The sequence below is a fragment of the Myotis yumanensis genome, unplaced genomic scaffold (assembly GCF_028538775.1).
Source record: "Myotis yumanensis isolate MYYU_CA2020_CCGP unplaced genomic scaffold, mMyoYum1.0.hap1 SCAF_11, whole genome shotgun sequence".
In the NCBI taxonomy this organism is placed as follows: Eukaryota; Metazoa; Chordata; class Mammalia; order Chiroptera; family Vespertilionidae; genus Myotis; species Myotis yumanensis.
The window spans coordinates 30,012,049-30,025,721 of NW_027223762.1; the positions used below are offsets into that span (position 1 = coordinate 30,012,049).

The 13,673-nt window shown below is 43.0% G+C and overlaps 1 protein-coding gene across 1 annotated transcript in view; it reads left to right on the forward strand.

The window, feature by feature from the left end:
• The window catches only part of EML6 (EMAP like 6), a 196,689-nt gene that overhangs the window by 52,508 nt on the left and 130,508 nt on the right, over positions 1-13,673 (forward strand). Inside the window, exon 2 of the mRNA XM_070429229.1 lies at positions 12,747-12,906. Coding sequence (XP_070285330.1) covers positions 12,747-12,906 — 160 coding nt within the window. The remainder of the gene's footprint in view (positions 1-12,746; positions 12,907-13,673) is intronic.

Here is a 13,673-nt window from a genome sequence, read left to right on the forward strand (position 1 = left end):
ACCCCTTGCTCCCAATCTGGTTACTTATATGATACCTTCCTCCAGAGACCATGCTGCTTATTTGAAACGCAGCCATTTTTGGGGGCTAGCAACAGAGCTGATCCCGCAGTCAGGAGTCCTGGGTTTTATTAGCTCTGCCAGTAACTGGGCAATTCTGGGCACTTAACTACTCCAGCCCCCCCCCCCCCCTTTCTTTTCATATTTGAAGAAGGATCAGGTAGGTTCCTAGAATGATCAAATAGCTCAGAACTTAAGTGTGAAAGGTTATCACCCACTTTTCCATCAAAATGAAGCTTGAAATAAGGAGTGCCTTTTTGCCAGATTTTTTTTTTTTGGAGTACCTGTTTTAAAAATATGGACATTTGCCTTGCTGGTGTGGCTGTTGGTTGGATGTCATCCTGTACACTGAAAGGTTGCTGGTTTGATTCCTGGTGTAAGCACATGCCTGGGTTGTGGGCTTGATGGGGCATATAGGAGGCAATAGATAAATGTTTCACTCTCACATCAATGTGTCTCTCTCCCTCTTCCTTTCCCTCTCCTCCTCCCCTCCCCCACTCTTCCCCTCCCTCTTCCTTTCCCTTTCCCCCTCCCCTCCCCCTCCCTCTCCCTCTCTTTCTAAAAATCAATGACATTTTTCATTATTAAACATGTTTTAAAATAATCCTCCAAAACCTGCACCACGAGGGTGCTTCCATTATTTTTCTTAAAACTAGCCTTTATTTGTCTTAGAGGCTGACTCAAGGACATATGTCTGACCTTGACCCGGTAAATTCTCTCATGAGTCTCTTGGCTCCATAGCCTGCGTTCCTTGCACTGTCACTCTAACCCGAGGCATATCAGATATATGGATGGGTGGATGGATGGACCACCATTCCGGACTGAGTGAAATATTTTGGTTTCCAAGCAGTTTTTTTTGTTTGTTTAACCTTTGGTGGATGAAAACAGATATGGGGTTGTAAGGGGAGGAAGAGGGTGTTACCTCTACATGGTGGATGTGTAGGTCCTTGGCCCCAGTCCAGCTAAACCCCTTCTGGGGATGAAATTGGATCCCACTGCAAAGCCGCTGGCACAGGAGCTGGCAAACAAAGGACTCGCATTGCATTAAGGGCTGAGGAACTGGAATAGAGTTACCCCGTTTCCTTCCCTTTATTTAGCCCTGGACTTCTGCTCTTTAAAAGTTTCTCATTAGAGCTGGAAATCATTTTCTATGACAGGTCTGAGAATATGCAGTAATGCAAGTGGGCGAGGTCAGCCAGGGCACGGAAGTGCTGCTTATGTGAATTCCCGTCACCGGAGGAACCCTGGCTTTAAGGAGCGAGTGTACTCATGCTTCACTCCCCAGTGCGGTGCCAGGCTTGAAAAGGACCAGGCTCCATGCCCTGCGCTAAGGAGGGCAGGCTTGTTTTTTGTGGAATAATAGAACCTAGATAAAGCTCGTTCCCCCATGAAGCCATGTGTGCTGAACTAAAATACAAAGGGAAATCAGGGACCTTGAATTAAGCTTGTTTGCAGTCTTCTTGGCTTTCAGAGACTCTTCATTTCTATTTAACATTTTTGCTGTACAAACTATTGCAAGGAATCAAATATGCAGTTTTTAAAAAAACCAATATTACCAACATGATTACTTTTTTATTTTGTGCTCATTTAGTTAGGAAGAAGTGAAGCCCTGTGGATCAACGTGTTATGCCATCATTCTCAGAATGCCACTTTTAAAAATTGGATTTTGAACTTCTGGATAACTTTCAATATTTTCTGAGGAACTATTAATATTGAGTACAAAACAGAATTATTCATGGTCTTTCTTGTCTGTGGAGTTTGTGACAGGAATTATATGCATGAAAGGCTCCTATGTCCTTCAGTGTGTTTTCATCCATCTTACTCAAATATTTGGAGCTATATGTGTTTACTTATTTACACATCCAACAAGTATTTGTAAAGCATCCAGTAGCTACCACTGTGCTCTCCCAGAGACAATGATGGAGGAAAAAAACAGCTAAAATTCTTGCCTCTTGTAGCTAACATCCTTTAAAAAATACTTGTAGAATTAGAACTAATGATCCCAAGAAGAGAAATAGTGAGAAAAAAATAATCATTTCAGTTATTCTCTATATCTAAAAATAAAAATAAGTAAATTATCTCGTATTTGAGGTTTTTGATTTGGTAACAAATAATTTTCGTTGTCATGCTGAAGGTCCTTGTCACTTACAACTACTATTTATTGAGCGCTCACTGAGCCCCAGATCCTGTGCTGTGTGTTTACATGTACCCCGTTTGGCAGATGAGAAAATTGAGGCCCAGGGACACAACATAGCTTTTGACCTTCCTACCATCAGTAAATGGTAGAGATGAAATTCGAGCCAATGGAGGTCTATAGGACTCCAAAGTCAGAATTCTTATGTTTCACACATACCATCTCCAACCAGATCAGGAGCAGAAAACAATGAAATTGCAACATGTACTTGAACAAGATCCCAAATGGTGGCCAAATCCAGAAATCACAGAGTTCCCCAAAACAATGATATTGATATATTAGGCATCAGAAGTAAAAGATGTGAAATGAAATTTGATTCAACTAAGCCCGTATTGAGTGTTTCCTACACAGGTGCAGTGCTATGCAGTGTGTCTGTGGGTGAAAGCATGTACATGGAAGCCTGTGTTTTTGAGGGTAGGTGGATGAGTGTGTGTGAGTGGGTGAGTGTGAGTGTGTAAGTGTATGTGAGTATATGTGCTTGCGTGTGTGTGGTGGATGGTGGCATTGTGAAATAATGGATAAATCAGAAGATTTGTCCTTGTAAGGCTCACAACGTGAGAGATATGTGTTTAGGACAGGCCTAATTATGACTCTAGGTAGACTGTGATACGTGCAGAGAAGGAAGACAAAGTGATTTCCAAATGCTAGGAAGGAGCCTAAGCCACGGCAGTTGTAGTGGGATTGTGAAAGAAGGTTCAAACTTCATAAAGACAATGTGAAGACAGAGAAAACCTTGAAAGGGGAGGTAAGAGGGGAAGAGGAATAAAACAAAGGGAAGAAGAGGAGGTGCTAGTCACCAAGAACAAAATAAAAACCGAAGCTCCAAGTGCAAGAGTTGTCATAGTGGGGTGCCCTAGTTCCAGATGCATCATTTCCATCAAGGTACATTCTGTCTGGTCACAGTCAACTAAGTCAGTAATTATATATGCAAATCTGACCTTTATGAGGAAAGAGTGGGGCTTCAGCTCAACTTAATGCATAGGCCTAGGATATATTTGAGGGGTTGGAGGTTAAGAATGACAATAAAATGTTGGGCTCTTTTCTAGGCTCTATCTTTGCCTCATACCTTCAGCCATCACAGACCCTCCTCCAGCAGCTTCAACTCCCCACCCCCGCCTCTGTCACCACTTGGGTTTAAGCATTTACCTTAGACACCAATTGGTGAAGTATTAAAGTTGTCATTGTCAATGCTTTGGCTTTTGGCCCAGCTGCTTAGGGAATTGGTAAGTGTCAATGGTTAACTCTATATGGTCAAAGGACCAAGGCAATTTGGAGATAATTATTTTAAGGCACTCTTACAAAGCTATGCAACTCTGTAACTTTAAAAAAAAAAAATCAAAACTGGATACTTTTCCATTTAGGTGACCATTTAGATCAGTGGTTCTCAACCTTCTGGCCCTTTAAATACAGTTCCTCATGTTGTGACCCAACCATAAAATTATTTTCGTTGCTACTTCATAACTGTAATGTTGCTACTGTTATGAATCGTAATGTAAATATCTGATACACAGGATGGTCTTAGGCGACCCCTGTGAAAGGGTAGTTCGACCGCCAAAGGGGTCGAGACCCACAGGTTGAGAACTCCTGATTTAGATGGAGGAAGTACTTCCACGGTTGTCCTCATCTTGGAGTATTATAATCTCATGGGTGGGAAATACAGCTGGTTACCTCTCCCTGTGCATTTGACTGTCTGGTCACAAATGGAACATTCTGATGTCGAACATTCTGAAGAAATGGAAATGATAAAATCACTGAATTCAACAGTAGAACAACAGACCTTGAAATCTTGTGGTTCAGTTGGCGTGATGTAATAATTGTTAGGCTTGCCTTCCACCTTCCAGACCCCTTGATCATGTAAACTAGCAAAGTAAGACTTACCCTGAAAATAACCACTTGCTATTCTGCAATAGAGGTAGAATATTCCAAGAGCAGAAGGAATAGAGGTAGTAATGTTTTGCCATCTGGCAAAGCCACTAGACCAGATGGATTCACTAATGACTTCTCTAAAGTATTTAGTCAGACCTTCCTGAAACACATGACTGGCATATTTAATTATCCTAAATTAACAGGACTTCTGCCAAATATATAAACCTCAATGCTTGAGTCATGCTCCTTGCTTAAAGAGGAGAAAAGCCATGAATAGCTCCAGAAAGCTAGGTTTCACATAGATCCCTTTCATTAGTGAACCTTCTCATTTCCAAATGATTGTGTTACAGTCTTAAGGCAGTATTTCTCCTTCTTCAAAGAATGAATTGTAAGACTGGTCGTGCTGATCTAATTCACATTACCAGTAACAATTATACTTGATGAGAACATCTGCGGGGGTGGGGGGGGGGGTGGGGGGGGTGAGAAATCAGACATCACCTTCTCCAGCCTGCCTGTGGAACATTTCTAAACCATTTTTTTTTTGCATAAGTTAATCAATGTTATTTGGTTTTAACGTTTAACTTATACAATATTAACACACAAATACAAAACTTACAAGCCTTACAATGAAAAACTTCGCTTGCCCCATCCTTTCCGATCCCAAATCCACTTCCCAAAGAAACACTTTTAATTCTTATGACTATTCTTTCTGGTGATTACGTTCACATCTCAAAACAATATGATAAGGTGGCATTTCTTTTCTTTTCTTTCTTTCTTTTTTTAATTCTTACTCAAGGATACATTTGCACTAATTTTAGAGAGAGAGGAAGGGGGATAGAACCTGCAGCCTAGGTATGTGCCTGATCTCGAATTGAACCCAAAGCTTTTTGGTGTATGGGATGATGCTCCAACCAACTGAGCCACCCATCAGGGACCAATTGGTATTTCTTGACATCCAGTTCAGACCTGATTAACTTTCCTTTTAAGCTACTAGAGGATGCAGGAGCAGGTAAGAGATTAACCAAAGGACTTGTATACATGCATATAAGCATAACCAAAGGACACAGAGAGTAGGGGGGTGAGGGAATGTACTGGGGGACAGGAGTGGGCAGGGAGAGGTCAATAGGGGGAAAAGGAGACATATGTAATACTTTCAACAATAAAGAATTTAAATTAAAAAAAAGTTTAGACCACTAAAAAAAAAAAGAAAAAAAAGAAAGAAAGCTACAAGAGGATGTAGCTTACAGATACCATTCTTACACTTCTTCCCTTCTTCTCCCCAAAGGGTTATTTTATTAGGAACCTCAATACTATAGTTAATAGAGAATGTAGTAAAATAATTAGGAAGTGACAAGTTTAGTATGTATTACCATTGTTTTTAAGGTGATTTATTTATAATTTTACTAGTGGCCTGGTGCACGAATTCATGCACATTGAAAGGAAATTAATTAGAAGAAATATTTTAATATCGCTATTCACCCTTTCTCTATAATAGAAGTGTCAACCAAATTTATGATCAACACTGACAGATGGAAACACACACGTGCGATTGGCGCCAGCAAGAGCTTTTGCAGGAGTATCGCACATGCACGAGTCAACTTAGCCTTTTATAGATATAGTATAAACTTGCTTAATGAGACCTGCTTTCTGATTTAGCTAAACTTTTTCCAGCCCAGTGAAGCACCCCAGCTTCTCTTTCAGGTAATTGTCAGCAACACAGCAGTAAGTAGCTACATGAAGCACATTATTATTGTAGATCATGCAGGGAGAACAAAGGGTTAAATATCTAACTGCAGCAGTGTTTCACTATATCCTGTGCAGTGAGAAAACCTGAAGTCATTTTCAAGGTCCACCATTTCTTACTTCTTTTCAGTTGGGTCAAGTTTCTAAGCTTTCTAAATCTCCGTTTTCTGGCTAATGAAAAGAAAATAGGATTCCACTGAACCTCCGATCTACCTACTCTAGGACTTCTGTGAGGATCAAGTGAGATGAGGCATGGGAAAATGCTTCACAGACATTTGTTTAAAGTGTGAAATGTTTGCACCGGGCTATAAAGCAAGTCGTGTTCCTGGGTTGAAGAAACTGCAAGGAGGCTAGTCGCTAGGGAGAGGAAGCCAGGGGTTGCTATGTGATGTCATTACCCAGACGTCGGACACTTAGCATATTAGCCATATATATATATATATGTATACACACACACACACACACACATACACACACATATATGATTTAATTTTTGACAGTGGCCATGTTTGACAACTGATTCACAGAATTGCTAAAATTTAGCAGTTCTTGCTGGTTAGTCCAAGCTGGCTCCAGCATCATACCACTGCATGCTTTGATCCCAGGCAGCCAAATCACTGTGCCCTTAACCATTCTTTTATATGATAATAAGGTTTTGCTAGAATATAGCTTCATACCACTAGAGGTGGGAAACACTCAGCAGGAAAGACATGTTGCATTTCTTTAGTTTTATAAATCACACTCATTCTCATTAGATGCACCACTCATCAAAGTTGTTGATGACAGACGGCTACTCAACCATGGATTTGCAGGGGCTTACGCAATTCAGGAACATGGCAGTGGACCCTGGTGATTTGTCTGCATTGCTGTCACTCAAGTTCACCCCCATGAAGCCTACCAGGAAGGCGGGGCACTTTCCGGGTGTCAGATGAGATCACAGTCCCACTGGTGGTACTCCGGGGCCAAGCAGCCCCAGGGACGAGCAGTAGCAGAGCACAGGCATCCCCACCTGAGGCTGCACTCCCCTGGCCACTGTGTTCAAATAAAGCCTTCCTGTGCCTTTTCTTTGTTCACCTCACAGGTGAGCATCCACTGAGGTTGGACCATTCCCTCTTCAGCCCAAAAGCAAGAGCTTCCCCTCTGCCCTCAGACTGTCCAGCCTCATCACCTTGATGTACTTATACCTCCAACATTGGAAATGTTCTCTCAGGGTTATCCTCAGGGAAGGGAGGGAGAAGACTTTCTCATACTCTCCTGGTGAGACTATTAAAAATATATACACTGCCAAGCCAGTGTGGCTCAGTGGTTGAGTGTCGACCTATGAACCAGGAGGTCACAGTTCTTCCCGGTCAGGGCACATGCCTGGGCTGTGGGCTCGATCTCCAGTGTGGGGCATGTAGTAGGCAGCTGATCTCTCTCATCACTGATGTTTCTATCTCTCTCTACCTCTCCCCTCCTCTCTTGAAATCAATAAAAGTATACACTAACATACAAAATTATTAATGAAAGAATCACTGAAGCAACCTGGCAAAAATGAAATGAGGCTTTAAAAGGTAAAGTCAATCATTTTTGGAACAAGTACTCACATATAAATTTTTGCCTTTAGGAATCAAGAATGATTAGTGTTCATTAATGTTTTTTGTTTAACCTCATAAACAAGGCTGCCTCTTTCCATGGCCCTGTTCATTTCTATAATCTCCCCACACAACATATTTGGAAATCTCCCTGAACTCATCTGACATCAGAAAGGCATGTTTTTGCCCTCCTGGCATCCTGGAGAAAAAATCAATTCCTTCTCCGAAGCAGGGTGCTTGCTATTGCTATGGTAACAGAAGATGGGATTTCCCAATGGAACTAGATTTATATATACACAGAAAAACAGTTCTTTAAAAACTTGATCCCTTGTTTGTAGCCATACGTGCAACACAATCACTGCAGTAACCTGGGTACCACAGAAACTAGAATGACACCAACCTTCACATGGAGGTGTGGAATGAGACCTCCATTGTACTGAGACCCTTAGTGAAAGGGAGTAGATTTTTAAAGTTTTAATATTAGGACGTTGCTGTTGTGACTATAATGCAATTTTTCTTAGAGAAACAGAGATTTGGATTTAAAGACTTTCACATGGCAGGTAGACTTAAAATAGAAGTAAGTGGTACCAATACACCCAGTCACAGAAAGACGTGGTAAAGGGTATGAAGGAAAGCCCAGAATAGGGTATTTTGTGTAATAGTGATATTTTCCACTTCTGTAATTTTCTCTAAGGAAGGACACATGGTAGGTCATTTCTCATGAAATCTCATCAGAAGGAATTCAGAGGTCATGAGTCTTTCCACCACGGCCCCTTAATAGGATAAGGGGATCCACCTTCTTTTAATCTGTTGGTTGATCTAAAGGCATTACTGTAGGGTAGCGTTCGTGTGTGTGTGTGTGTGTGTGTGAGTGTGTGTGTGTGTGTGTGTGTGTGCGCGCGCGCGCGAGCGCATATTTCTTTGTTCACCTCACAGGCGAGCATCCACTGAGCATCATTGCCATATATATGGCGGTGTATTTTCATTCCTGCCATTTAGATGCTTCTGAACTAAAATTTCCAAGGATGTGTTGGGATTAGACAAAAGCACAGCCTGCTCAAAATGACTTTCTATGAAATTCTCAAATTCCTAAGTGAATAGATGTGGGGAAAAGGGAATCGATACTTTGATGGTAGCTTCAACCATGCTTACTAAATAAGTGCTTCAGCAATTGCCCCATTACTGATCCCTTATGCTCTTGCAAATGCAGTGGTTAATGCTGGTCACGTTTTATTTCACCCTCTCTTATGAGATATAAAAAGTGCTGTTGAAATGATATGTCAAATTTAAAACGAAAGGAAATGCCCCTTGGCTGTGCTGTAGAAGATTCATGGATGCTTCATTGTGTTACCCAGATGAAAGGAGTGGAATTTCTGGGAAGCTGATGGGAAAGTAACAGTTGGCCAAGTGAACAAAGGTTGTTTTCTATTCTCCCTTTTCTTGACATGGACATGGATAAATAGGAACATTATGAGTCATTTTAAGCAAATGTGTTGCATGCAAGCCAGAGAAGTGAGGTCAGAGACCTTTGTCTTAGAAAAGGAGAAATAGATAATTTTGTTAATGTATTCAAATGACAAAGGAGGAACATGGGTCAATGTGATTTCATGGGCTGGGAAGAGATGATGTAAAGAACAGCATAAAGGAACTTCTGGCAACCCCTTCCTCCCCTGGAAAAAAACACTCCAAAACAATTTTTAAAAAATTCCAATGTGAACTTTTCATAAATGTGATAAATTTATGGGCTTTGCTATGAATGAAAAAAACACACCAATAACCAGAGTAAAAATACTTCAAATCCACAATGAGATGTTTTTAGGTCACACTGCTAATTGAGTAACTTAGACTGATGAATTATTTTGAAGACCTCTTTAAATATTGGTTGAAAACTGTCTATTTCATTTCCCACTTCATTCAAGGAGCCGAGAAAAGTCAGGAATCATGAAAGCTGGGTACTTCTGAACCTCAGGGATCTACCAAGTATCTCAAATGTTTTTAATTTATTTTTAAAAATTTATCTTTATTGTTGAAAGTATTACAGTTGTCCCCTGGTTTTTTCCCCCCATTGGCCCCCTCCATCCCTCATCTGCCCATCCCAGGCCTTTACCACACTCTTGTCTGTGTCCATGGGCTATGCATATATGCATACAAGTTCCCCAGTTTCAAGCGTATTTAAATAGAAGCTTTGATTACAGCCAGAGAGTTTCATTTATGTCTCTGGAATGTGTGCCCGACCATCTAGGGCAGTGGTTCTCAACCTTGGCTGCACATTAGAATCACCTGGGGATCTTTTTCAAATCCTGATTTCTGGGCCTCATCCTCCGGAAATTCTGTTTCTTTGTTACTAATGTTGTGGCCCCACCCCATAACAAAGAAACAGAATTTCGGGAGGATGAGGCTCAGAAATCAGAATTTTAAAAAGATCCTCAGGTGATTCTAATGTGCAGCCAAGGTTGAGAACCATTGCTCTGGGGAGACTGGTCTCAGCAGCTGCACCTGGGTCCTCCCCCTATGCTCAGTCTCCCAGCCTATCCTCCCGCCCCCGCTACACAGTTGAAGCCACAGAGCGCACCTGCACCTAGTTTGAGGTCCTGGGAAGCCCCACCCCCTTCCCTCAGGCCCCGCCCTAACCCGTGGGCATCCCTGCTGGGGGGTTGGCCCAGGAGCTCATTCCTGATGGAAGGGCTTGGGCGCAGAGGCCCTGGTTGGGAGGGAGCAGCGCCCTGAGGCTGTTCTGCAGGGAAAAGGCTCCAGGAACAGGCAGCCATGGTCCGGGAACCGCTTCCAGACACCTCGCTGCCGCCGGCCTGGCCTGGGGTGTGCAATGAAGCAGTGCGCTTGGGCTGCTGCGGCCTTGGACCCTAGCAGAGGTTAGATTGGGGCCCAGCGGCCCAGCCAGAGCTCACACCGATGCCCGGAGCCTTAGACCTCCTGGAAGGTGATAGACTCGCGACCTGGCTCTCGCACAGTTCAACCCCACCCCCCCAACCCCTGCCCCCCAGGTCCTGGCCTTGGGGTCCGCCCCCCGCACAGCCTTCAGGCCAGAACCTGGTCCCCAACGCCCTGCGGCCAAAGCGCCCTGCACTGTGACTCTGACTTGGGGTGGGGGAAGGCGACGCCTCAAGGAGGCGTGGGGTTTGCTTGGCAGGTGGTGTGAGCCAGACACCGGACGCATCCAGGATGAGGGGCCCGAGTACCTGGGGCGCCCAGGTGTTCCCCATCCCAGGCCTCCTCTGCCGGCCCTTGCAGAACTCCAAGATCCTGTGAGTTCCGGGTTCGTCTACAGAGAGAGGTCAGCAGCTCCTGGGGCCTGGTCCCACCTCCCCTGATGCTCAGCCCATCCCTTCCCCGCTCCAGTTGGAGCTGCACTCGCTGCCACAAGGGCAGCCCATGGGCTCTCACCGCACCTCTTTGCACCTGTTTGCCAATAGAACAACGTAAACCAGATGACGCAGCACCCAGCCTGGACGGGAGAAGGCAAGTGGAGCAGACCTTGGCCTCAGGCAGCGCCTGGACTGCGGACCTGTGCAGCCGCGGGGAGCGGGGAGGGTGCTTGGGAAGATGAGCTGCACTCAGCCCCAGGGAACTCGGGCCCAGGGAGGGCCTGTCGGTGAGGAATGGCATGGTGCTGGGTCCTCTGCCTGAGATGGCACTAGGTTTGGCAGGAGGCCCAGGAAGGGAGCACAGTGGGGTGAGGGCCACCTGACACTTGTGGTGCTCGGTGGCTGCAGAATTGTGGGGACCACACATGGAGCCAGGGGGAACCAGGAGTAGTTTGTTTTTGAAAGACGCACTGTATCCCCAGAGACATAGCATATGTTGGTTGTATCTACCTGAGGCCAGTTACACAGGTGATGGTGATGAAGAAACTTTGTGCTAAATGCTCTATATCCATTATGTTCCCTATTTTTATGTAGCATCTTCAGTTTTTAGATGAGGAACCTAAGGCAAGAGAAATCAAGCAGTAGCTTCAGAGGACCAGTGTGCAAGTCCAGGTGTCTGATTTCAGAGTATATACTCTTATTAAATCACTAGAGGCCCGATGCACGAAATTCGTGCAAGTGGCTTGGCCCTCGAAGCTCTGGCTTTGTCCAGAAGGTCGTCTGGAAGGACGTCTAGAAGGTTGTTCGGCTGTCCAGTCTAATTAGCATATTATGCTTCTATTATAGGTGCTGAAAAGGAAAAGAAAAACGCACACTTACTTTTGCTATTGGGTAAACAGTCATTTGCTAGTCTTTTTTTTTTTTTTTAAATATATAGATAACACGCTCTTTTTTTGTTTTGTTTTAAATTTCCAATACCTACTTTATAAAGGCACAGCTTCTTTACACAGTAAATTTAAAACAGTGATTTCTCAGTTAGGAATAATAGTGATAGCATTTCTCCCTCTTGACTGCTACAGACTCCTAGAAACTGTAGTTGGTATTTGACAAAGTTTTATTTTGATTGGACTGCAGAGGGAAAAATGCTACACAAGCATAGTCATTAGTAGTTCTCTTGGTGTCATAGTAACTGATGCAAAACAGAAAATTTCATTTAAAATACATGATCTATGGCAACAGAAACAGCACTTGACTCTGGACCCCTCCATGCTTTGAAATCCTAATGAGGATGGTAGCCAGCTTCTGCAAGCAGGTTTAATTAATTCTGAGAAGAGCTTTTTCTCCTAGCAACAGCATTTCCCCCCAAAGTAAAGTCAAAAGCTAGTTTGAAAGCTGAATAATATTTTCAAAAATCAGTAAGTAAATATCATGACATAAAGCAGTTATAGAACCTCATAGAATATTTTTTTTCAAATTTATTTATTTATTGTCCACGAGTTCTTTCTCTCTCTTTTTCCCTTTCTTGCTCAATCCCTCCACTCCCCTAACCCAGCCCACCCTGGCTGACAGCTGTCAGCCTGTTCTCTAGATCTATTTTGCTTATTGGTTCATTTTGTTCATTAGATTCCACATATGAGTGAAATCATATGGTACTTGTCTTAAAGAACATTAAGCTAAGTGAAAGAAGCCAGTCAGAGAAAGGCAAGTAGAAGATTTTCTAATCATAGCATTATAATCATAATACTGTCTCAAGGTAATCAAGTGGGTAAAAATTAGACGAGATTATTGTTAAATTGTGCTAAGCCTCTTTTTGCCGAAGTTGAACATTTATATTTAGACCAGTTGGGTAATTAATTGTTTGGTGACTGGGCCGTTCAGCTTTTTTCTGGTTAGATGATTAAAATGAGAAACAAGTGCGGATAAAAGGTGATGGGTGTTTTTGTCTGTGCTCAGTAGGAGGATGTGAAAAGAGGCCTTTTTCTTTTTCAGCCTTGCCTTACACCCAGATAAAACTCTTGTTGCAACTGGCCAAGTTGGGAAGGAGCCATATGTCTGTATATGGGATTCCTATAATGTCCAGACTGTGTCTATTCTTAAAGATGTCCATACACATGGAGTCGCCTGCCTGGCTTTCGACTCAGATGGACAGGTGTGTATCCTTTTCTGTTTTCATTTCCTATAAGGATTCCTCATAAGTCACTTAGAATTATAATGCACATAGCCTTTGGGCTTGGAAAGTCTTATCAACCCTTGCTGTCTCCTGTGGCAGCCTCTGAGAGTCTTCACTTGTTTGACCCTTTTCCAAGCTTGTGGCACTGACACCAGCTCTGAATAAACCCATTTTGGTTCACCCAGTCTCATCATCTGGTAAAAAGCCCCCAGAAAGGAAGTCATGAGCTCATGCTGCTCAGGCCCATCATGACTCAGCAATTCCACTTTGTCTTCCTGTTAGTTTCCTCTTTGGAATGAGGGTTGGACCAAACTTTTTCCACAAACCTCAAGCTATGAGCATCACGTTGGTTCCCCTTGTTTTCCGAAGATAACATCCTCTCCTAATAATTCACACACACACACACACAAAAATTTCTCTCTGACTCTTTCCCCTCAGGTCACTTCTAATAACTTCTCGCTACCCACTTCCCCACAATTCAAGCACAATTCATGTGCATTTATTAGTTTCTTTACGGTAACTCTGACATTCATCCTCTCCGTCCCATTCTCTCTGCCACCATCTTTTAAGTTCCAAATCCATGTCATGCCTGACAACGTAAGTAACCTCTTAACTGGTCCACACAGTACATTTCTTTTTTTTTTTTTTTTTTTTTTAAATATTTTATTGATTTTTTACAGAGAGGAAGGGAGAGAGACAGAGAGCCAGAAACATCGATGAGAGAGAAACATCGATCAGCTGCCTCC